This window comes from Microcebus murinus, chromosome 25, assembly GCF_040939455.1.
Source record: "Microcebus murinus isolate Inina chromosome 25, M.murinus_Inina_mat1.0, whole genome shotgun sequence".
NCBI classification, from domain to species: Eukaryota; Metazoa; Chordata; class Mammalia; order Primates; family Cheirogaleidae; genus Microcebus; species Microcebus murinus.
In genome coordinates, this window is record NC_134128.1 from 25648917 (window position 1) to 25671775 (window position 22859).

General features: G+C 46.9%; 1 protein-coding gene across 2 annotated transcripts in view; it reads left to right on the forward strand.

Moving 5' to 3' along the window:
• LARP4B (La ribonucleoprotein 4B) overlaps positions 1-22859 on the forward strand; it is a 67928-nt gene that overhangs the window by 11300 nt on the left and 33769 nt on the right. The window contains exons 2-3 of one of the 2 annotated variants that reach the window (XM_075997514.1): positions 12899-13016; positions 14339-14398. In XM_075997514.1, the coding sequence (XP_075853629.1) occupies positions 12936-13016; positions 14339-14398 (141 nt within the window). In that variant the 5' untranslated portion in view covers positions 12899-12935. Of the gene's footprint in view, positions 1-12898; positions 13017-14338; positions 14399-15500; positions 21399-22859 lie in introns of those variants that run through there. The other variant, XM_075997513.1, reaches the window with a different exon arrangement.

Here is a 22859-nt window from a genome sequence, read left to right on the forward strand (position 1 = left end):
TCTGCCTCAGCCTCCCGAGTAGCTGGGACTACAGGCACGAGCCACCATGCCCGGCTGATTTTTATATTATATATATTAGTTGGCCAATTAATTTCTTTCTATTTTTATGGTAGAGACGGGGTCTCGCTCAGGCTGGTTTTGAACTCCTGACCTTGAGCAATCCGCCCGCCTCGGCCTCCCAGAGTGCTAGGATTACAGGCGTGAGCCACCGCGCCCGGCCTCTATATAGTTTTTGTCCAATTAATTTGTTTCTATTTTTAGTAGAGACAGAGTCTCGCTCTTGCTGAGGCTGGTTTCAAACTCTTGACCTTGAGTGATCCTCCCACCTCAGCCTCCCAGAGTGCTAGGATTTATAGGCATGAGCCACCGTGCCAGGCCCAGAAAGTTTTAATAGTAATTTTTGTAGTGGTTATGGTTGAACTTGGATAGTATAGTCCACAAAATTGAGACAAGTTCATCTACCTTGCTGAATAGTATTTTAGAATTACTGGAGCTGATTGGAATTTTAAATGGCTGATTCTGATTCCCATAGTTTGCTTGAAGCTTTTATTGTGCTGTTAGCACACCAGCTGTTGAAATGGGCATATAACCTTACCGGCCCTTGGGTTGTAATCTGGTGTATTTACAAAACAGAAGGAGTACTACTGTGTCTGGGATACGTATCCTTTGGAATATTAAACCAAAGAAAGATGTGTTTTTGAATTCATAATCTTGGAACTTAAATTCACTTTTTTAAAGTAGTACTGTTTTTGTCAGTTATGACATTAGGGGCTATTCATTACATTTTAAACAGTTTGCCCTGTGATCTTGGAAAGCCAGAATATGTCTGTGATGGTAATGCCTGATATTTGAAGGTAGTGGTTCGATTTGTGCTTGGAATCGGCAACTGTGGCTTTCTGAGCAGGCCGGTGTTTCTCAGCCTCCCCAGGAAGTTCTGGCTTCGGCTGTCTGGTAACAGGCACGGCCAGGTGTCGTTAGGCATGTGCTGTGTGCCGGGCACTGTGCTCTCTGCTCTGGTGTCCTAAAGGGTCCTCAGGACACCACGGGGAGGAGGAGACGGGTGGGGTGACTGTGCGCGGTGGCACCGTCTGGCAGGTGGGATCAAGCCGTCCAGCCTGTGCTCTAGACTTTCACCCTGTTACTCCCGCGTGGACTTTGGAGGAGTCCTTGAACTTCCAGTTCATTCTTGAAATTTTTAGTGTGTGTCTCTTTTTCCTGTCAAAGGATCCATGGCTTTGAGCAGATTTTCAAAAGGATTTTTTAACCCCTTCCCCTCTGAAGAAAGAACAGACTGCTTTTCCTCAGCTCTCACCCCACAGCAATCACCTCTGGTCTGCAGGAAGTGTGTGGGGATTTCTCCCACAGCAGCCAGGCAGACCTTGCAGCAGACACCAGCTGGGGTCCTCCAGTGAGTCCCCACCTGTGTACCTGGAGGTGGCGTCACCCACAGGCCCTTCCCCTGAGAACTCCAGGTGGGGCTGTCAAATCCTGCTTTGGTCTTTCTGGTGACAGCCAGTATAACCCAGAGCTGCCCTGGGCTGCCAGCCACTAGTCAGTCATTAGCAGACAAAAGACTCGTTACTTTGGAGATTCCAAGGATTTTAGGAATTGTTTGCCAGGAAATGGAAGACCAAATACATATTTTACAGCAGTCACATGCCAAATACAAATAATTGTTTTAGTGTGTTTTTGCCACTTAGGAACTTCTTCAGTGACTTGTTGTTGTTTTGATAATTAAATTTTTAAGTGTCAGCACCACTTTGTGTTTACCTCTTTTGTATGTTTAGATCCCAATTACACACTTACATGTATATAAACGTATATATACACAAAATCTAGAGAATATAAAAAACAGCATAGGTCAGGCATGGTGGCTCACAACTGTAATCCTAGCAGTTTGGGAAGCTGAGGTGTGAGGATGGCTTGAGGCCAGGAGTTTGAGAATCCCGTGGGCAACATTGTGAGACTCCATTTAAAAATTAAAAAAAAATTAGTTGGGTGTGGTGGCACGAATCTATAGTCCCATCAACTCGGGAGGCTGAGGCAGGAGGATCATTTGAGGTTGTGCAGTGAGCCACTGCATTCCAGCAACAGTGTGAGGCCCTGCCCCCCCCAAAACAAAAAGGAAAAATTAACTCAAGGTAATTTTACCCTCACCTGTAAAGTATTTCCTTTTCCCATGTGAATATATTATTTGGAATATGCAGCAACAGATGATTTTACTTGGAACCATCTCATTTTCTGGGCTTTATATTTTACATGCTAGGAAATTCTTCCCACGTTTGCTGCCACAAAAGAAGAAATTATTAAAAACGTGTTACTGGGATTCTGCTTTATTAGGTGCTGTATCAGAAATGCAGTGGTGAGTGGGGTGGGCACAGTCCTTGCCCCCTGCCCCCGGTGCTGGTGCTGAGACTTCCTGTCGGAGAGGTGGTGACTGATGGCTGTGCCGTGCTCCTGGGGCAGGCTTTGCAGGGGCACAAGGAGTAAACTGCCCAGCTGTGGGAGGGAGGGGGCACCCCAGTGGCCGTGTTTTACTTTCTCAGGTGCAGGTGCCAGAGGGCTTCAGCAGGAGACATTTGAGTGTCAGGCTTCAGGGAGGCCGGTCTGAGACAACCCGAACAGGGGAGACCCTTTAACACATGAACCGCCCTGCGAGTTGTATTTAAATCATGCTAGTCTTGAGCCCCGGGCCTTGTGAAGCATATGGAACTCACATCTCTTCCCCCCGGGAGCCGAGAGAACTGTTTTTCAGGTTGCATGTAACTCACGTACAGAAAACTCTTAAAAAAAAAAAACAAAAAAACCCACAAATTTTTCATTAAATTAGAAAGGATCATTTTGTTTTCAAAGTTTTTATTCTGTTTTTGTAATAAAACACTGTGGTCCCAAAGAAAAAAATTTGGCAGTCAGTGTGTTAAGTTGGGGTGTTGATTCGGGTCAGAGATGGTGGTTTTCTAAACAGTCTCACAAAGGTGGGAACTGGGAGGTAGAGGCTTCCTTGAGACAAGGTTAGAAATGTGTTTGCAGGTTTGCTGGGACAACTGAGGAGCTACGTCTTCCCTTCAGATATAGCAGGGATTGGTCATCAGATCTTACTCATGTGTTTTAAATGAGAAGTGGGGATGGGAATGGCCTTTTTTTCCAGGCAATTGATTTTGAGGGGTCTGCCGGGTTCTCGGGTGTTTGCTTAGGTAGTTTTGCACTGAATTCGGCATATGGTTGTGAACTGCAGCTGTGAAGAGCTGGGAGCACAGGAGTATAACTGTAGTGGGCCCTGGGCCCCATCACCGGACTCGATCCTGGCCTGCAGGTCCGGGGTGCCTGTAGGGTGTGCTGAGGGTCCCAGCAGTGTAGCTGTGTGCTTGCGAAGCCAGGCCAGCCCACTCCCAGTCTTGCTCATGACCATCACTCTCACTAGTGCCGTTACGAGACTTGACTGACATCAGCTGACAGAAACATTGCAAAAACAGTTACTTGTTTGAAAACTTTGGAGTGTCTCAAAAACAGTCACTGAGAAATTGCTGTTGAATTAGGTGTCTGGACCAGACATAAAAACTGGAGAATCGTCGTTCTGGAAGTATTGTGTCATTCGGAGTATTTTTTTAGATCTCTCAGTTGCCCTTTAAAGAAACAAAGTGTGAGTCTTAGGTGATGTGTTGTGGACGTGGTTTACGTGAGAAAGACGTCAGAACATCTAATTGAGTCAGAGAAAGGGCCCAAGCGAAGGAAGGTATGTAAGTTAAAATGGCTAAACATTTGTGTAGTAGTTTCTGTAACTGCCTGCTTTGCATGTTCGCTCCAAGCCCACAGGGCCCGAGAGCTCCCACCGTCCCTGGTGGGGGGAAAGGCGTCCTGGTCGCGTGGAAGGAACAGGAGAGTGAGGGGGGGACGGGGCCTCCGGGGAGGGGCCCTCCAAGAGCTGCCTCCTGAGCTCCCTTCAGCCGTCCACCTCCACCCTCACCCCGCCTGCTGAGGGCCTGCTGACACAGCGCAGGCCTGGGCCTGATGGGAGGGCTGGCAGGGAGGGTTGAAGATAACCGGGAAAGGGGCAGCTGAGAAGGTGGAGTGGGCGGGATCCAGGCAGGTGCAGGAGCTGTAGATAGGGCCCCTGATCCCGGGGTCAACAGGGAACAGTCAACAGCTTGTTTTTCTCCAAACCTTTGATATATAAACTGCTCAGAAAAGAATGCATCCTTTTTCATGAAGTTTTTGTAAGTCGTCTCACATCTGTGCTATATTTAGAAACCTCTTGACTTGCGTGATTTTTCGAGAGTTATGTGGGGTTATGATGTTACGGACTGTTTCCCATTCGTTCACCGAAGTGCTAAGAAATACGTATCTATTAAGTATATTAGATTCAAGAAAGGAAGGCTGCATGTTAATGTATGTCTTGAAATGAGGCATATTTTATCACCTCCCATAACACTAGGAAATTGCTTTTAATTTTTCAGGAAGGTGGTTTGTATGTTCAGACCAGACTTTAGGGCTGCCTGTGGGTCCCTAGTAAGGGCTTGAGGAAGACATTCTCATTGTCACAGCCTGAGTGTCCCTACCCAGAATGCTATAGAACAGAAGTCTTTTGGGTTTCAGATTTTTTGGATTTTGAAATATATGCATAATTCTTACTTACTGGTTCTGCACCCTTAATCCGAAAATCCACAACCCAGAATGTTTCAATGAGCATTTCCTTTGAGCATCATGTCTATGTTTAAAAAGTTTCAGCTTTTGGAGCATTTTGAGTTTTCAAATTAGGGATGCTGAACCTGTACCATCTGTGTTGTCATCGAACAGGTGTTTACCGCTTTAGAGCTCTGTATACAGACCCTTTGGAATTTCTTCCTGGTCCAATTCATTGGCCCTCATTTGGAAAAACTGTACATTCAAGATGTTCTTGCTTTGTTTTGCCTTACTGGTTGGTTAATATAGATCGGAAGTATCTTTTCCCCAAAGCAAAGCTTTTCTTCTAATTTAAGATACTGGAAAACTACATAATTGTAGTACTTTAAGAAATGGTCTTTTATAGAATAAAGACATAAAAATATAGATTGAGTATTCCTTGTCTTTAAATGTTTGGGACCAGAAGTGTTTTGAATTGCAGATATTTTTGGATTTTAGAATATTTGCATATAAATAATGAGATATCTTCGGAACGGGATCCAAATCTAAACATAAAATTTGTTTCATGTACACCTTATGTACATAGATGGAAGGTAATTTTATACCTTGTTTTTATTATTTATTTATTTATGAGACAGAGTCTCATTCTGTTGCCCGGGCTAGAGTGCCGTGGCGTCAGCCTAGCTCACAGCAACCTCAAACTCCTTGGCTCAGGTGAGGCTCCTACCTCAGCCTCCCGAGTAGCTGGGACTACAGACATGCGCCACCATGCCCAGCTAATTTTTTTCTATATATATTTTAGTTGGCCAATTAATTTGTTTCTATTTTTAGTAGAGATGGGGTCTCGCTCTTGCTCAGGGTAGTTTCAAACTCCTGACCTTGAGCAATCCGCCTGCCTCAGCCTTCCAGAGTTAGGATTACAGGCATGAGCCACCATGCCCAGCCTATACCCTGTTTTTAAATAATTTTGTGCATAAAATAATTTGTGTACATGAACCATCAGAAAGCAAAGGCATCACTGTCTCAACCACCCACGTAGACAGTCTGTGGTTTGCAGTCACCGTCACTCTGAGTCTGTGTCCTACAAATAAGCCATCATTTTCTTAAACTTACTCACACATAAATACTTAATAGTAAAAAATGCGAAGTACCCTTAGCACCGTGAAAGAATCACGTGTTCAGGGTAACTGAGCAGCACAGTGACATCACTAGAAGACCCGTGTCAGCTGTCAGGCAGTGGCCACAACAAACGACTGTCTGTAGGCTTCAGTCTCCACCTGCGGTGCTGTGTGTGACTCAAAGGTTACTGTATACTGCAGGGTTTCGACATTTCATTTTTATTATTTATTCATTTTCAAAGAGATGGGGTCTAGCTGTGTTGCCCAGGCTAGCCTCGAGCTCCTGGGCTCCAGTGATCCTTCTGCCTTAGCCTCGAGAGTAGCTGGGTCTACAGACAGGCACGCGCCAATGTGCCTGACTTGTATTTTATTATTTTAGGTGAGCGGTAACATCAGACTTTTTCACCTGTGATCATGTCAATTCTCAAGAAACTTCAGGTTTTGGAGCGTTTTGGATTTCCGATTTTCAGATTAGGAATGCTTGGCCTGTATTCTGTCAGTGTCTAGTGTCAAGTTTTTCTTTTTAACTAAATCAATTTATGAGACATTGTGACACGTTAGACGATTTACATTCTAGAAATTAGAATGTGCTTTTCTTTCCCCATAGAAAAGTCAGACACCTTGGGCTCCAGCTTCGGTTTTCTGACTCCATTCTTAAGAGTCACTGCCCCGAGTTACTCTTTCCCTGTGACGCATCTTCAGTTGAAAGCTGTGGTTATGTGATTATACGTTGGAAAGCTCAGTAGAATGTGCTCTGCAGGCCGTGAAGAACACGAGGTCTGTTGGGAGGGCCTGAAGCAGTTTCACTCCCCTCGTGTTTCTGAGGCCAAGGCCCCTTGGTACTGGGTGCTGCTTCTGGCTGCTCTTAGGTGCAGGTGCTAACACTGCCACACCTGTCCATCAGTGCTTTTTGTTATCAGATGTGACCGAGAGTAAGTGAAGGTTTTTATGGAGAATATCAATAATCACAAGGAAATAACCACACATTCAAAATGGAACTAAAGCTGTGCAGTAGGAGAAAACATATGTGCAATTCCCTAGGGCAAGACATAAATTATAAAAGATACTGAATCAGGCAGCTATACTCATTGTCCGACAGGTAGTATTGCGTATGAAGTGTCAGCAGGAGGCTTCTTCCTCCTCTGGACTCTAGGATTCTTTTAGTAAGAATCCCAGGTAAAGTGATCTTCACAAAAAGTTGTCATAGATCTAATCACAGGCCTTGCTTTTTTTGGGGGGGGGATGCGGGGAGACAGAGTCTTGCTCGGTTGCCTGGGCTGGAGTGCAGTGGTATCGTCATAGCTCACTGCAGCCTCAAGCTCCTAGGCTCAAGTGATTGTCCTGGGACTACAGGCGTGAACCACCACGTCCAGCTAAGTTTTTCTATTTTTAGTTACCTGGCTAATTTTTGTTTCTATTTTTAGTAGACATAGGGTCTCACTCTTTCTTCCTCAGGCTGGTCTTGAACTCCTGACTTCAAATGATCCTCCTGCCTTGGCCTCCCGGAGTGCTGGGATTACACTGAGCCACCATGCCCACCCTAGATTACTTTTTTTAATAGATAGGATGCAGCATAGTCAAATTTGGAGCACTGTGTTATGTCAAGACAGTGCCATGGTTACTTTTTTAACCCTTCATTGTAGGAAATTTTAGGTATGCAACAGTAGACAGACTAGTATAATCAACCCCTCTGTCCTCTCCCATGATGACCCGTGGCCAACCTCCACGTCTCTGCCCCAGGTATTCCACACATCGTGTTTTTTTCCCTGTAAATATTCCAAAAAATGTGCATGAGTATTTCAGTGTGAATCTCTTAAAACGTAGGGTCTCTCTTTTTTTTTTTATTAAACATAACCACGTCATTGCCATATCTGAGAAAATAATTCTTTGGTACCATCACATGTCCTGTCAGTGCTGTTTCTCTGATTATCTGTTTATTTTATTTTTTTATTTTCTTAAAAAATAGTGGGTTTGAATCATTTATCCAAATGAAGCCATAGTTTGGCTAGCACATGTCTTAAGGCTCCTTCTGTGTTGAAGAAGACAGGTGCCTGTCCAGTAATTTCCCACTGCATAAAATCACGTGGTTCCCTGTCCTTGTATTTGCTGTAAATTTGTGGTAAGGTTTGGGGGCACGATCACATTCTGTTTTTTGCAAACCCACTTCACGCATGGTGCTTGCTGTTGGTGTTTCCATCCCGTGGTACGTGATTTCTGACGGTCTGAAAAAGTATAGGTGCTGTAGGCCGGGCGCAGTGGCTCACGCCTGTAATCTTAGCACTCTGGGAGGCCGAGGCAGGCGGATTGCTCGAGGTCAGGAGTTTGAAACCAGCCTGAGCAAGAGCAAGACCCTGTTTCTACTATAAATAGAAAGAAATTAATTGGCCAACTAGTATATATAGAAAAAATTAGCCGGGCATGGTGGTGCATGCCTGTAGTCCCAGCTACTCGGCAGCTACTCAGCTACTGAGGCAGAAGGATCGCTTGAGCCCAGAAGTTTGTTGCTGTGAGCCAGGCTGACGCCACAGCACTCACTCTAGTCTGGGCAACAAAGTGAGAGACTGTCTAAAGAAAAAAAAAAAAAAAAAGAATAGGTGCTGTAGATAGTAAAGGGTTCTTCTAGCTTGGTTTTTCCCCTTTTAGCTGTCGTATCTTATTTTCAAGCAAAGGTGTGTTCTTAAGAACAAACATTTTCTCTTTGAGAATTTTAAACGCCTGGAAGTTAATATTGGTAAAGTGGTCTGCACTGCCTCCCATGACTTGTCTGTCAGTCTGGTTGCTGAGCCATGTCTTCAGTTCTGGGTGTGCACGGTGGTTGTGTCAGAATTGATGTTCATCGCGTGTAAAGGTCTGTCTGTTCTCTCCTGGGAGTGGAAGCCTCTCTCCCTGCTGTGGGGAGGGGAAGGGATCAGAAGTGCCTCTCGGCTCCCGGGTGTTTCAGAATCATCCACTTAGCTTTGAAAAACTACAAGTGTCTGAACTGCAGAACTACAAAATCACAACTTCCTGTAGTGATTCTTCAGTGCATCTGAGGACTGAGGACCAGTGACCTAGAATCTCAGACCAGCTGTTCCCTACATCTGTGTTTCTGAAATTTAGTTACTCGAATTCTACTGTCAAGATTTTTTTGTGTGTCCCGGTAGTATTTATACTAGTACTTAATGTGTTTCCTTAAATGGACTCACTTTTTTGTTTAATTTAACAGAAGACGTTGGTACCACACACATAAAAAGTAGGTACATACACATTAAAATATTTACCTATTAAAATCTAACATAGTTGTCATTTATCCCACATTTGGAAAATAGTGAGACATTGTGAAACTTACTAAAGTTATTTCAAGCATTTGTTTTCTGGTAGTTTACATTTCCAAATCTGTTTTATAGCATTTAGTTTTTTGTGTGTGCTTTTGTGATTTCTGACACACTTTTGACAATTGCATGAGACTGCCTGTGATCCTCCGGTTATTTCGTAAACAAGAGTTTTGAGAATTTGTCACAAGCAGATTATTGAGAATGGGGAGCTCCATTATAGAAATGAAAAACCTTTGTGATTACCTAGAAAGACAAAAATAGTTGTGCTTTTAAATTTCTTTTTGTGGCAGTCTGATACTATGTGTTTTCAGAAGTGCCCCCCCCAAAAATATCACTGGGTTAAATCAAGTTCTTTGTCTTGTCTGTGAAGCAGTGTAGCTTGCCGTGAAAAGAAGACAGGCCTTGAAGTTGGACCTAGATGTCTAGGGGTCCTCATACATACAATTATGAAACTTACCCCTCCGAGCCACAGTTACTTCTGAAGTCATTTGGGAGAATTTGAGATTGTGTGTGAAGTTTTGTGTTAAGCCATTGGGTTGAGCCAATGCCTTGCAAAGACGCCTTTAGAGTATTTGTACCACACAGTCAGATTGTTTTTAGTTTCTTATGATTCAGGATTGCGAATTGATGCCTTTTTAATTATTCTTTTTTTTATTTGTCCTGACAGCTATTGTCCTTGAACAAAATGAAATTAATGGGACCAATCAAAAGTGTACAGCAGGTCCCGCCCTGAATAATGTCATTTTGTCGTGTCGTTTTGTCACAGCATTAAGAAAAGAAATCGATTCCCAGCTGGAGCTGCTGTGCGTGTGGAGCTGGCATGTTTTCCCCAGATCTGTGTGGGTTTCCTCCCACATCCCAGAGATGTTCACGTGTTAGCTGCATTGGCATGTCTGCGTGTTCCCTGTCTGAGTGCGTGTGGATGTGTGTGGCAGGCTGGTGTCCTGTCCACGGTGGTTCCCGCCTTGCTCCCAGAGCTGCCGGGACGGGCCCTGGCCACCCACCACCCTGAACTGGAACGAGCAGGTTGGAAAGTGAGTGAATGAATGAGTGATATATATATTTATATAAATTGTGAAATAGAGATTGGTAAGGTCTACAAGCATGCAAACACATGACCATAGACGGCGCAGCCAGCCCCATGTCTGTGTTTGTGTGAGCTGCGTGGAGGGGGAGGTGCTTCTCACAGTCCCCACTTTGCACACGTTTGCTCCCCAACATGACCCAGCTCTGCCATGACCACTGAGGGCACGCACCCGCTCACTGAAAATTGGGTAATTATCTCACTTTCATTAATCTTTCCTAAGTATATGTGTGACTCAAATTTATTTCTGTGTTTGATATCAGAAGTGTTTTGGGTCTTTATTTAGAAGTTTGGTGATGTTTTTGTGACCAGAAGGTTGCTGTAGGAACTTAACACTTGGTTATGCCAGTTAGCCTGTGGTCAGACTGGTTTCATTATGTGTGCTTTCTATTAAAGTCCCCATTCCCAAAACCTTTTTTTTTTTTTAAGACAGAGTCTCACTCTGTTGCCCAGGCTAGAGTGAGTGCTGTGGCATCAGCCTCGCTCACAGCAACCTCCAACTCCTGGGCTCAAGCGATCCTCCTGCCTCAGCCTCCCCAGTAGCTGGGACTACAGGCATGCGCCACCATGCCCGGCTAATTTTTTCTATATATTAGTTGGCTAATTAATTTCTTTCTGTTTATAGTAGAGACGGGCTCCGGCTCTTGCTCAGGCTGGTTTCAAACTCCTGACCTCGAGCAATAGGCCCGCCTCGGCCTCCCAGAGTGCTGGGATTACAGGCGTGAGCCACCTCGCCCGGCCTCCAAAACCTTTTAAGTGAGGACTTACTGTATATAAATTTGGGATTCATCAAAAATTACATATGTTTTAATTTCTGGAGTTCTATTCATTTTGTAATTTTTGGTATTTCTTTCTTTCTTTTTTGAGACAGGGTCTCACTCTTACCCAGGCTGGAATGTAATGGCCTCATCATAGCTCACAGCAGCCTCAAACTCCTGGGCTCAAGCAATCCTCCCGCTTCAGCCTCCTGAGTAGCTGGGACTACAGGTGCTCGCCACCATGCCCAGCTAATTATTTTATTTTTTTGGAGATGGGGTCTCAGTATGTTGCCCAGGCTAGTCTTGAACTCCTGGCCCCAGATGATCCTCCTGTCTCGGCCTTATAAAGTGCCAGGATTATAGGCGTGAGCCACCACTCCTACCCCTGTGTTTATTTGGTTTTTGATTGTATATATTTAAGGCGTACAGCGTGGTATTTTGATATCATAGTGAAATGGTTGCTGTAGTCAGGCCAATTGATGCACCTATCGTCTCACATAATTACCCTTCTTTTGCATGTGATAAGAGCACCTAAAATCTACCCTGTTAGCAAATTTCCAGTGTACAATATAACTGTAGTTCTCATGTTGTACATGAGATCTTTAGATTTAGTCATCCTGAATATCTGCAACTTTGTACCTTTGATGTATATCTCCCCCTTTCCTACCTTCCTACCGCATGGTGACCTCCACTTTATTCTCTCTTTCTACGTATTCAACGTTTTTTTTTTTTTTTTTTTTTTTTTTTTTTTTTTTTTGAGACAGAGTCTCGCTTTGTTGCCCAGGCTAGAGTGAGTGCCGTGGCGTCAGCCTAGCTCACAGCAACCTCAAACTCCTGGGCTCGAGCGATCCTTCTGCCTCAGCCTCCCTGGTAGCTGGGACTACAGGCATGTGCCACCATGCCCGGCTAATTTTTTATATATATATCAGTTGGCCAATTGATTTCTTTCTATTAATAGTAGAGACGGGGTCTCGCTCTTGCTCAGGCTGGTTTTGAACTCCTGACCTTGAGCAATCCACCCGCCTCGGCCTCCCAAGAGCTAGGATTACAGGCGTGAGCCACAGCGCCCGGCCTTCAACGTTTTTTTAATTAGATCGTCCATGAGTGAGATGATGCAGCATTTGTCTTCTGTGCCTGGCTTATTTCACATAGCATAATGTCCTTCAGGTCCAGCCACACTGCAGCCTGTGACAGGATTTTCTTCTTTGTAAAGGCTGAGTAATCTCCACTTGTGTGTAGCATCATTTCTTTGGCCATTTTTTTGCTGATGGACACTTAGATTGTTTCCGTGTCTTGGTTATTGTGTGTGATGTGGCAGTGGACATGGGTGTGTCAGGTGGTGGACATACAGTCTGGATATATAGTTGAAAGGGATGAATTGGCTAGCTCTTACGGCAGTTCTACTTTAAAATTTTTGAGGGACCTTCCTACTGTTTTCCTTACGGCTACACCAATTTACATTCCCACTAACAGTGCACAAGAGTTCTTTTTCCTTGCCCTCCCCAAGACTTGTCCTTCTGATAATGGTCATCCTAGCAAGTGTGAGGAAATATCACCTTTTCATATATCTGTTGGTCATTTTTATATCTTTGGAAAAATGTCTATTCATGTCCTTTGATCACTTTTTACTCAGGATTTTGTGTGGGTTTTTTTTGTTTCTTTTTTTTTGCTATTGAGTTGTGCAAGTTCCTTATAAATCTCAGATATTAACCCATTAATTTTCTGTTTTTAAAAAAACATGAGTTTCTGGTCATGAGTGGGTTTGTCCGTGTTAGCCCATGATTTCCAAGTTTTCCGCTATGGTCATTGTCACCAAATTGGTGTGAGAAACAGATTTACTTATTAAGAAAGAATTACTTCTTTAAACTACTTAGAATCCAGAGGCATAAACGTGTGTCCTGGAAAACTTGAGGACTTTAAGACCCCTTTAGGAACTTTACTAAGGGTGGCGCGGTACCTCCCAGATGACCTGCTTGATTAACGTCTTTGCCGTTTGCTCCGCAGCATCCGAGGCCGGCACCTCTCTCCTCCAGTGGAGCCCATGACTTCTGACCAGGACGCTAAAGTTGTGGCTGAACCGCAGGCGCAGAGAGTCCAGGAGGGCAAGGACAGCGCTCGTCTGGTGGGTCCCTGGACGGGGGCTGGGGGGCCGGAGTCTCCCGTGCTTGCGATGCAGGGCTCTGCAGTGGACTCGGGGACATCAGAGCAATGACGCTGGAGCAGCTCAGGGTCTTCACGGAGACGCCACAGCTCTGTAGGAGAGAGAATATTGCTCGCCAGTCTGGGGTTCCCGGCTGAGGCACGTGTAACGAGAGACAGATGTGAACAGGAGAAAAGCATGCGTATTTAGTAATCAGTGCTGTGACGCGGGAGCCTTTATGAATGAAGACCCGAAGAAACAGGAACACTCTTTTTTGCCCAGTCTGACGCAGAAGTGGACAGTTGTAGAAAAATGTGACTGGACAAGGGTGTGGTCTGACTGCAGTAAACCAGGGAGGACGGCACTGAGTCTGTGTGTTCACATTTTTCCTGGCGTGTTGGCGTGACATTCCTTTCTTCCCGGTGTGGAGCAGGACCCTCAGGGACCTGTCTTCAGGGGAAGGCCACCAGGTTTCATAGCCCACTCCAGGGGAGCAGGGCTGAGAGACTCTTCCTAGTTTCTCTGGCCTCATCCCGCTGTGCCCCCCAGAGGTCAAGACGCCGCGTTTTGAGGTAGCGTGTCCAAACCCCATCAGTCTGGACAGTGTGGGCAGCTGAGGAGAGGAAACTGCAAGTACTAGGTGGTAGGGAAACAAAACTGAGTTGTGGCTTTAGGTACTTAAAGCTTTGGATTTTTTTTTTTCTTTTTTTTTTTTTTTTTTTGAGACAGAGTCTCACTTTGTTGCCCAGGCTAGAGTGAGTGCCGTGGCGTCAGCCTAGCTCACAGCAGCCTCAAACTCCTGGGCTCAAGCAATCCTCCTGCCTCAGCCTCCCAGAGAGCTGGGACTACAGGCATGAGCCACCACACCCAGGCAAGCTTTGGATTTTAAATCGAGAAAATGCAGTGGTTTATAAATGCTTTAATAACATCACAGTCATCATAGGAGGATGTATGCAAAGACTTAATTAGGATTTTAATATAAATGTTTTATTTTGACTACCTTTGTTCAATTTAAAAATTTTATCCTGTCAAGCAATAATATTTAAAGTTTCAAAATGGCTTTGGGAAAAGTAGCTTTTCTTAATTTTCCCCTTTAAAACTATAAGGAATTTTACTTATCAGTCAAAATTTCAAAATCTAAAATTTTAAGGTTCCTACATCATTCTGAGTATCCTATGAATTCCTGAATTTGGCATGTAAAAATATGCATTTCTCAGTGGATTTCGTTTTGGTTAATTTACTGTGGTTTAAAAGTGTGTTTTCTTTACCCTGTAGTGATGGTATCTTTGTTTTCAATTTTACAGATGAATGGTCCTATATCTCAAACCACTTCTCAGACAAGTTCCATCCCAACGTTGAGTCAGGTAATTCAATTTCTAGATTAATCACAGATTCTTTAATCAAAGCTGAAGTTCGGGGGGGGGAATGGGCATTTATTGAAACCTTAAAATCTGTACCCCCATAATATGCCGAAATAAAAAAAAAAAAAAGAAAAGAAAAAAAAAAGCTGAAGTTCACAGATATTTCCTTGAGACAAGTGTTCATTGTAAAAAAAAAAAAATAGGAAATGTAGATGTTTCTCAAAATGGTGAGGGACCCATTCCTTACTGCACCCCCAGGTGTCGGAAGTGTCCTTTCCTGGCATGTCTGTGTGGTTTAGGGACACAGTTCCAGCAACAGCAGTGTGCCCCGTGTGCTAATTTATTGTCAGATAGTCGTCGCAGCATTTAATGGATCGCTGACACTCTTGCATGTATACGATCAGCTTTACATATTGATAGCCTGTGTTCTTTAAGGCCCACAACTTCTTATTTAATTATTTTTTATTCAAATACACTCTAAGTCCTCCAAGGGCCCACAACTTCTAATAGGAAGCTTTCACCTAGAATATTTGTTTCAGGCTGGGGGCAGTAATTACAGCTCACGGCTGTAATCTTAGCACTTGGGGAGGCCGAGGCGGGAGGATTGCTTGAAGCCAGAGTTCAAGACCAGCCTGAGCAAGAGCGAGACCCCGTCTGTACAAAAAATGCAAAAATTAGCTGGGCGTGGCGGCACACGCCTGCAGTCCCAGCTACTCGGGAGGCTGAGGCAGGAGGATCGCTTGAGCCCAGGAGTTTGAGGTCGCAGTGAGCTGTGATTGCACCACTGCCTTTTAGCCCAGACGACAGAGTGAGACCCTGCCTTTAAAAAGCAAAGATAGGCTGGGCGAGGTGGCTCACGCCTGTAATCCTAGCACTCTGGGAGGCCGAGGCCGGCGGATCACTCAAGGTCAGGAGTTCGAAACCAACCTGAGCAAGAGCGAGACCCCGTCTCTACTATAAATAGAAAGAAATTAATTGGCCAACTAATATATATAGAAAAAATTAGCCGGGCATGGTGGTGCATGCCTGTAGTCCCAGCTACTCGGGAGGCTGAGGCAGTAGGATTGCTTGAGTCCAGGAGTTTGAGGTTGCTGTGAGCTAGGCTAATACCATGGCACTCTAGCCTGGACAACAAAGTGAGACTCTGCCTCAAAAAAAATGAAAATAAAAAAAGCAAAGATAATTTGTTTCACGTTTTAGCTGTGACTGTTCTGTCTGAGTGGTAGTCTCTCGTGACATGGGAACCAGGAACAACAGCTTCTCTCAACTTTTAGAATATTCTGTAATTTCTTAAAAAAATTGGTAATTTTACTACTTGCTATTTGTGTCATTGGAGTATTACAGTTTCTTGCAAACTCTTTTTCATTTTAGGGTTGTATATTCAGTTTAAGTTCTGCAAGGCATTTTGTTCAACAGTTGATTTACAGATCAACTTCGAGTGGCGTCACTGTGCAAACAGCTGCACTGAGAGAGCAGTCAGACCAAGGGGGAGGGAGTGACCAGTGTGTTGCAGCTGGTCACTTGGTAGGCTGGGGACTCTCGCATGCGTGTTGAGGTACAGTGCGTATGAGCAGGCACACAGATCACAAGCGTGTGGCTCAGAGAGTTTTGTGAAATAAACATAGGCAGGGACTCTGCCAGCTAGATCCTGACACAGAACATTAGCACAGCCCTCTGAGTTTTGGCACTCATTTGAAGACATACTGTGATTGTAGAAATTGTGAAAATAGGAGAATGTATGAGTTGGGGAACGTTTGCAGACAAGACACCTGAGAGTCTCATCAGAAGAAGGGCCAACTGTGGTGCCGTGTGTGGTTTCCCAGACGGTCAGGCTGTGTGGCTGGTTTGGACTGCTTAGGCCACATTGCTTGGTCGCTGCAGACACCTCCTCACTGGTGCCCTGACCCCCTCCTTCCTGACGGCGGCCAGAGGGTCCCTTCAAGAAGGCCAGGCCAGGCCCTGCCTTCCTGGGCCACAAGTCAGAGTCAGCTGAGTCCCAGTGGGTCCAGACCCTCTGCAGTCTGGCGTCTGCTGCAGTCCACGAACACCCCCACAGGGCTCTCCGCCTTGGCTGGTCTGGGCGCTCCCCTTCCCCAGGGGTCTCCGATGCTCCATCGCACACCCCTACAGCTCTCGGCTCACGTCAGCTCTTCTCCTCACCTCTGACTGCCCCAGGCTTCTTACCCTGTGGCAGGTAGCACTTTCTTACCTTGTTAGGTGTCTGAGCGTTCAGTTCTGTCTCCCTGGACTAGAGCACAAGCTCCATCAAAACTGGGGTCTGGTTTTGTTTGTTGGATGTCTCAGGGTCCACCTGTAGATGACTCCTGCTCAGTACGTGTCTCCCACGAGAGAACATATCACATGTGGTGGCGGCCACAGCCAACCACACGGCACTTACCATGCACTGTTCTAACACTTTGGTGCTTTAACTCCTAATTCCCATTAGGGTATACCTGTGATACCCCCAGGTGCTGTTACCTCCATTTTACTAATGAGGAAACCAAGGCACAAAGAGGCTTAAATAATTTTCCTAAGGTAGCTGAATTAGAAAGGGACAGAACCAGGAGTTGAACCCAGGCCACAGTATTGGGGGGTGTGGCCAAATAAGAGGTGATCAGGTCATTAGGGCAGAGCCCTCGTGAGTGTGTTAGTGCTGCTACGGAGGGAGCAGGCTGGTTATACCAGGGAGTAGGCTAGTTTACACAGGAGCATGCTGGTGATACCAGGGAGTAGGCTAGTTTACACAGGAGCAGGCTGGTTATACCAGGGAGTAGGGTAGATTACACGGGAACAGGCCAGCTGTGCGCTGGAGCAAGCCGGCTGTACGTGGTTCAGCCACAGCTCTTTGCGTGGCGCTGTCTTGCCGCTTCCTTCTGCCCTGGGATGACGCACGCAGCACAAAGGCCCTCCAGAGGCAGACCTCGACCTTGGCCTTCCAGCATCCAGAACTGCTCCTTACTCGTCACCCAGCCTCAGGGACTCTGTCACAGCAGCACAGAGCGGACCACACGGTTTCCTGGTTTGGGTACTAGAAGGTGTAGATTTATTTTTTTTCTCTTTTTCTTTCCTTTTTTTAATTGGAATTTTCTGACATCTGTGGAAGTGCAGAGAATAACATAATGAACCCTAACGCACCCTTATGAACTTGCACAATTACCTACTCTTACGTTGCTCTGCTCTTGTTTTTTCTTTTCCTCCCTCTGTGCACGTGTTTAAAATTTTTATGTATGTATGTATATATTTACTGTATTTCTTGGAGTATTTTATAGCAAATTTTAGACAATGTGTCCTTTTCTCATAAATACTTCAACGTTCCTCTCTGACACCATTCAATTTGCATGCCTGACAAAATTAGCAATGGTTCCTTAATACTCAAGACGTTATTCCCTAAAGCTAGACAATCAGGTACAACTGTAAGTATACATTTTAAGGAAAAAGTTTCTGATACTGTTTTCCTTTTGGGGCATTCGCATACTAACTTCTTTGGTTGCCTCCATCCCATGACAAGTAATTTCGAGAGTGCTGAAACACTACAGAAAAACCAGAAGCCTAAGATCCTCCTTCTGCCTGGGATAATAATTTTCGCTATTTTTTATTGAGTTTATGAGAATATGAACGAGTGATCTGCAGCGTCCTTTTGCTGCAGTGTGAGCCTGCGGATCTCCGAGCTGTCTGGATCGTAGCACAGGCAGGACGAGGGCCGTCAGGCTGGGCTCTGTTGCCGTCAGGGTCTGGATTTGAGTGGCAGGAGCATGTGACCACTGTGCGAGGGCTATTTTTGGTGTCTGGGTGTTGGCTGCCCCCAGGAACCGCAGCAAGCTAGTGTGAGGTGTGTCTGTGGACGCTCGGAAGACGGCAGGCACCGCGATGAGTTTCTGAACTTTGAGACATGGGCTGTTGCTTCAGCAAAGAGTCAAGCAGCGACAATGATGATGAAAAAGCTGGCCTGTTACAAAAATCTGTGGAGGAGAAGGAACGGGAGAACAGGATAAGTAAAACTTTGTCTTCATTATTTAATCCCCTTGGAGGCGAGGAGCCCCACCATGTCGACAGTGGTGCCAGCAGGGCGGCTGGGGGCCCCGGGGCGTGGCCTGGAGCCCGGGCGAGGCCTGCGTGCTGGCAGGGGCATGGACCAGCGCAGGCTCTGAGCTCTGTCTCCTTCCTGACGTGTAAGTCCTTAACGAAGTACGAAACCTTAGGTGAGAGTGGCAAGAATTCAGGTGCTGTTACTGAGCAGGACTCTGAGAGTGCATGTGACTTGCCGTGTGTGGGGGACGGTCCCCTCTGCCGTGTGCCGGTGCGTTCTGACCAGGGCCTACAGGGAGAAGCTTGCGTGAGTGGCCATTGCCCGGCTGCTTGTGAAACCTCTTTAACAGAGAGAGAAATAGGGGTCAGCGCTCAAATCAGCAGCAGTCGCAGTGGGAGTGACCCTTTAGCCATCTCTGCCAGGGAGAAGAAAGATGGAAACCCTGTTTCTGTCGGTGACCGGCAGCGCGAGGATTCACGAGAGCGAGTGTTGTACAGCATCTGTGCTGTCGGCCCTGACTGCCTGCCCCCGTGGAGGGAGCAGGGCACCCCCCTGGACCAGGCAGCTGCCGGGGGCAAGCGTCGCTCAGCTGTCCCTTCCCAGGGGACTTGGAAAGCTGACTGGCCTCCGGGTAGCGAGGAAGAGTGTCCAGTTTCGCACGCCACCCTCGGGGCAGGAGGGTCAGAACCACCTCGGGAAGAGCTCTCACACCAGGACACGCTGGGTCCAGATGAAAGGAGGGGAGTGTCCAGTGAGAAAACCAAGCCTAGTTCTGAGCTTCTGACGGACACCCACGCACCTGGTGGTGAAGCAGACGTTGGTGACAGGCCAGCCGAGGCCTCAAGGGCAAAAGCTTGCACTGGATTCCCTAAAGATCACGCAGAAAGTCGTATGTTACATAATGTTGTTGGCCCACGTCCTGGATCAAATAGTAACACGCTCGGTGACTCACCAAAATGCACGTGTGCCCTCCCCGAAGACAGAGAGAGCCACAGTTCAGGAATAGGAAGTCAGGTGGGTGACTCACCTCTTAGCTTTCTCAGCAACACTTCCTGTGTTGGAGGGAGTGGTGGACCTGGGGCGGTGACAGCTGGTGTCGACCAGCACTCGCACTCTGAGAAGGGAGGAGACGGCAGCTCTGTGAAACCTCCGCACGACAATGACTGTTTCCATTTGGATGTGAGCGGATCAGAGAGTGTCCTTTCCGTCGGTCTAGACAGAATTAACTTAAGTCCCATGAGGTTTACCACTTCCGTGAACTGTGGACGTGAGCGTCTCTCAGTTCGTGCCAACTTCAGAGAAGCAGCCCCCAGTGGACTCTCGGGCCCCGAGCCTGAGCACCTCCTGAGGCCAGCGCTGAGGGAGGGGCCGGGCCCAGGGGACGGTGGCCTGGAGGCCAGAACTCCGCCGGCAGGCAGAGGAGAGCTGCCTCTGCATTCTGGAGATGGTGCCTCTCGTTCCCAGGAGGGCAGGACTGTCCTGGAGGCCGCGGGCCACGGTGGGCGGGCTTCTGAGGTGCAGTCTTGGGGTCAGGGTCTGGTAGGGGTGTGTGCGGGCCGCGGGAAAGGGGAGGCTCTAGCCTGCATCTCAGGACTCATGGGGTGTGTCCAGGGGGGAGGCAGCCCCAGACGCAGAAGAGCACAAGGAGCGCCCCCACACAGAGTCTCCCCGGGTCAGTGCAGACCTGCTCCGGGAGACCACGTGTCCTCCGTGTGTGTGTTCACCCGTGCAGGTGAGGGAGGGAGAGAAGCGGGCCTGGAGGGTAACACAGAGAGTGAGGTACGTGTGCAGAGTCCAGTTAGGGTCTCCCACGACCAGCCGAGCGACTCCCACAGGTTAGAAAATGCTGGAAAAGAATCACTAAGAGCTGATCATAGTGAGAGAAGTGAAAGTGACATAGCAAACGTCAAGTCAGATTCTAACACAACCTTTGAGTGGGAAACAGGCATGCTAGGACTTAGCAGGGCAGTGCCCGGTGAGGATGCACTGGCTGACATGAGTTCCGGCTTAACAGACAACCCTGACTTTGAGACTGATCTAATGGAAACAAGCCAGGAGACCCACAGGGTGAATGACTGCACGTGTGAAGATCTCAGTGCTGTCCTGCATTTAAGCCAGAGCTCAGATTCAGCCAAACAGGAGTCGGGAGTGGCGGAGAGGAAGCCTGTTAATAGTGGCGAAGGCCCGGACCTGAGGCACATTGACTCCGAATCACCTGAAGAAGTTTCTGGTGCCTTTGGAAATCACGTGTCGGGGTTGAGTACACTAAAACTAACGTGTAAAAACCAGGATAGACTTCATTTGGAGAAAGACAACATCGATCCTGTCATTACTGACTGCCTAGGCTCACCTGGAGCAGACGAACGTGCCTGCCGCTCTGAAGAAGGACATGCCCAGCCCACCATCAAAGAGTCTGCTCTACGCAGTGAGTTGGACTTTGTGGGAAATTCGAGGATAATCTTTGGAAGCGTGGAGTTACATGGCACGTGTTCCTGTTCAGCTGGTGTCGAGCCCACCCAAGCGGACAGGTGTGCAGCTTGCAGGACACCTCAGGTGGTTCCTGGCGTCACAGCTGACAGCAAAGGAACTGCAGTACCAAGTAGCGACTGTGTGTTATCACTCACAGAAGGCATCTTAAATGTGTCTGAAAATCCCTCAGAAGTGAACTGGCAGAGTTTCCCAGAAGAATTCTCCCACTTTTTGAACGGACTTTCCTTTTACCCAGCGGGAGGATTGGCAAACCAGGTATTTTCTGAACAGCTGGCGGATGGCTGTGGCGGGTGCCCCATGGACTACCTCTGGACGGACGCGGCCACGGAAGGGCTGCTGGAGGATGGGCGGAGGTCTGTGGAGGCTGCACTCGGCCAGCCGTGGGCCTGGGCCACCACCCCGTTCCTGCTGGAGAAGAGCCCCGAGGAGCCACCAGAGTCAGAGGATGGCATGGTCTGGGGCTGGCAGAGCGGAGGTGGACAGCTAGTAAGTGTGTCTCCTCAGTGTGTGTTCTTGTGCTATGATCTGCCGTTCTTCACGCTTTGATTGCTTTTGACTTAAAATTAATGGAGACTTACTCTAAACAGTGGGCATGTGTTTGGATGTTCATATAAGGCTGTGAACTACAGCAGCATCCATTGAACAGCTTCTGAATTGGGGACCATGAACCCCCTGCCTGGTGCGTTTAACTCCTGCTGGTGCCAGAGCACGCCCTGCCAGTCGCCCCGCACAGCGCCGCTGCGTGGGCCGCTTGTGCGTGTAGCCGGCCTCGAGGGCTCCCCGAGGGATCTTGGCCTGTGGGCGGAGTAGTGTGCTGCCGCCAGCGCTTGATCCTGCTGAATGTGTCAGTCCCACTGCAGAATATAAACTTGTTTAAAATCTGCGCTTTTAGGTTCTTCTGTGTGTGTCTAAGGCGGGTCAGAGTCGCTGCTTTTAGCTGGCTCCAAAATCTTGGTGGTTTTCTTTGTGGGAGTCACCAGGGAGCTCTGTCTCAGGTCCCTGAGCTGGGGCTGGCCCCTCTGGGCGGAAGAAGCTCCACAAATGATTCTGTGGGCAGCGAGTTTGAGCCTCTTTCTAGAAAATCTGTAGTAAATGCAGACACTCTTCAACAGGAACTCAGTTTTGCTCATGAAACAGCCATGTACCAAAGCAGTGTGACTAAAAAGACATAGTGGTCACAGCAAAATCTCGTGTGTTCAGCCAGTGCGTTAGTATCAGTGACTTCTGTGACATCGGGCAGGAAAAACTGTCGATGTTGTTAAGGAGGCAGATGTGGCTCAGATGTTAGTGCCTGAGAGTAAACCAACAGAAACTCCACCCTGTGGTTGAAGGAGCTGCCCCGTTAGCCTCTTTTCTTCCCATATTCACGTGGGGCTTTACTGGAGAGATTCACACTCAGATTCATCAGCTTTGCTCCTTAAACAGTGGTGGAGGCAAAACGCTATAAAAAGTAGGCCTTTACAATAATACACATATAATCTTTTACATAAGTGGGTATGATTAGCAGTTGGCTAATGTCACTGCTTAGAACGTCAGCCTAGAGTGCAAATGCTTTCTGTTGATCTGCGCTTAGCGGTTTAAATTAGCAGGCGTTACCGCATTTAATGATGGTTCCTTGCTTTTCAAAATTCCAGTTTTCAAAGTACTGTTACAGACAGTAGCAGACATCTTTTTATACTAAGTCTTGCATATAGCAGCTGTTACTACGTTTTACAAAGACCCAGAAGTCGACACTTGCCTGGTTCTGCCGTCAGCGAACTCCAGATTACTCACTTCTTGGTGCGACTCTGTGGTGCTTACTTGGAGTTTCTTTCCCCCATTGTCTTACCCGTTTTATAGTCTTCACCTACCTGTCCCTTTTCCCTGGTATTAGTTTATCTAGTTCCTACTCAGTAGCTTGTCAGGGGGACCATTCTGTCTCATGTCCATAAAATACAAATGTATTCA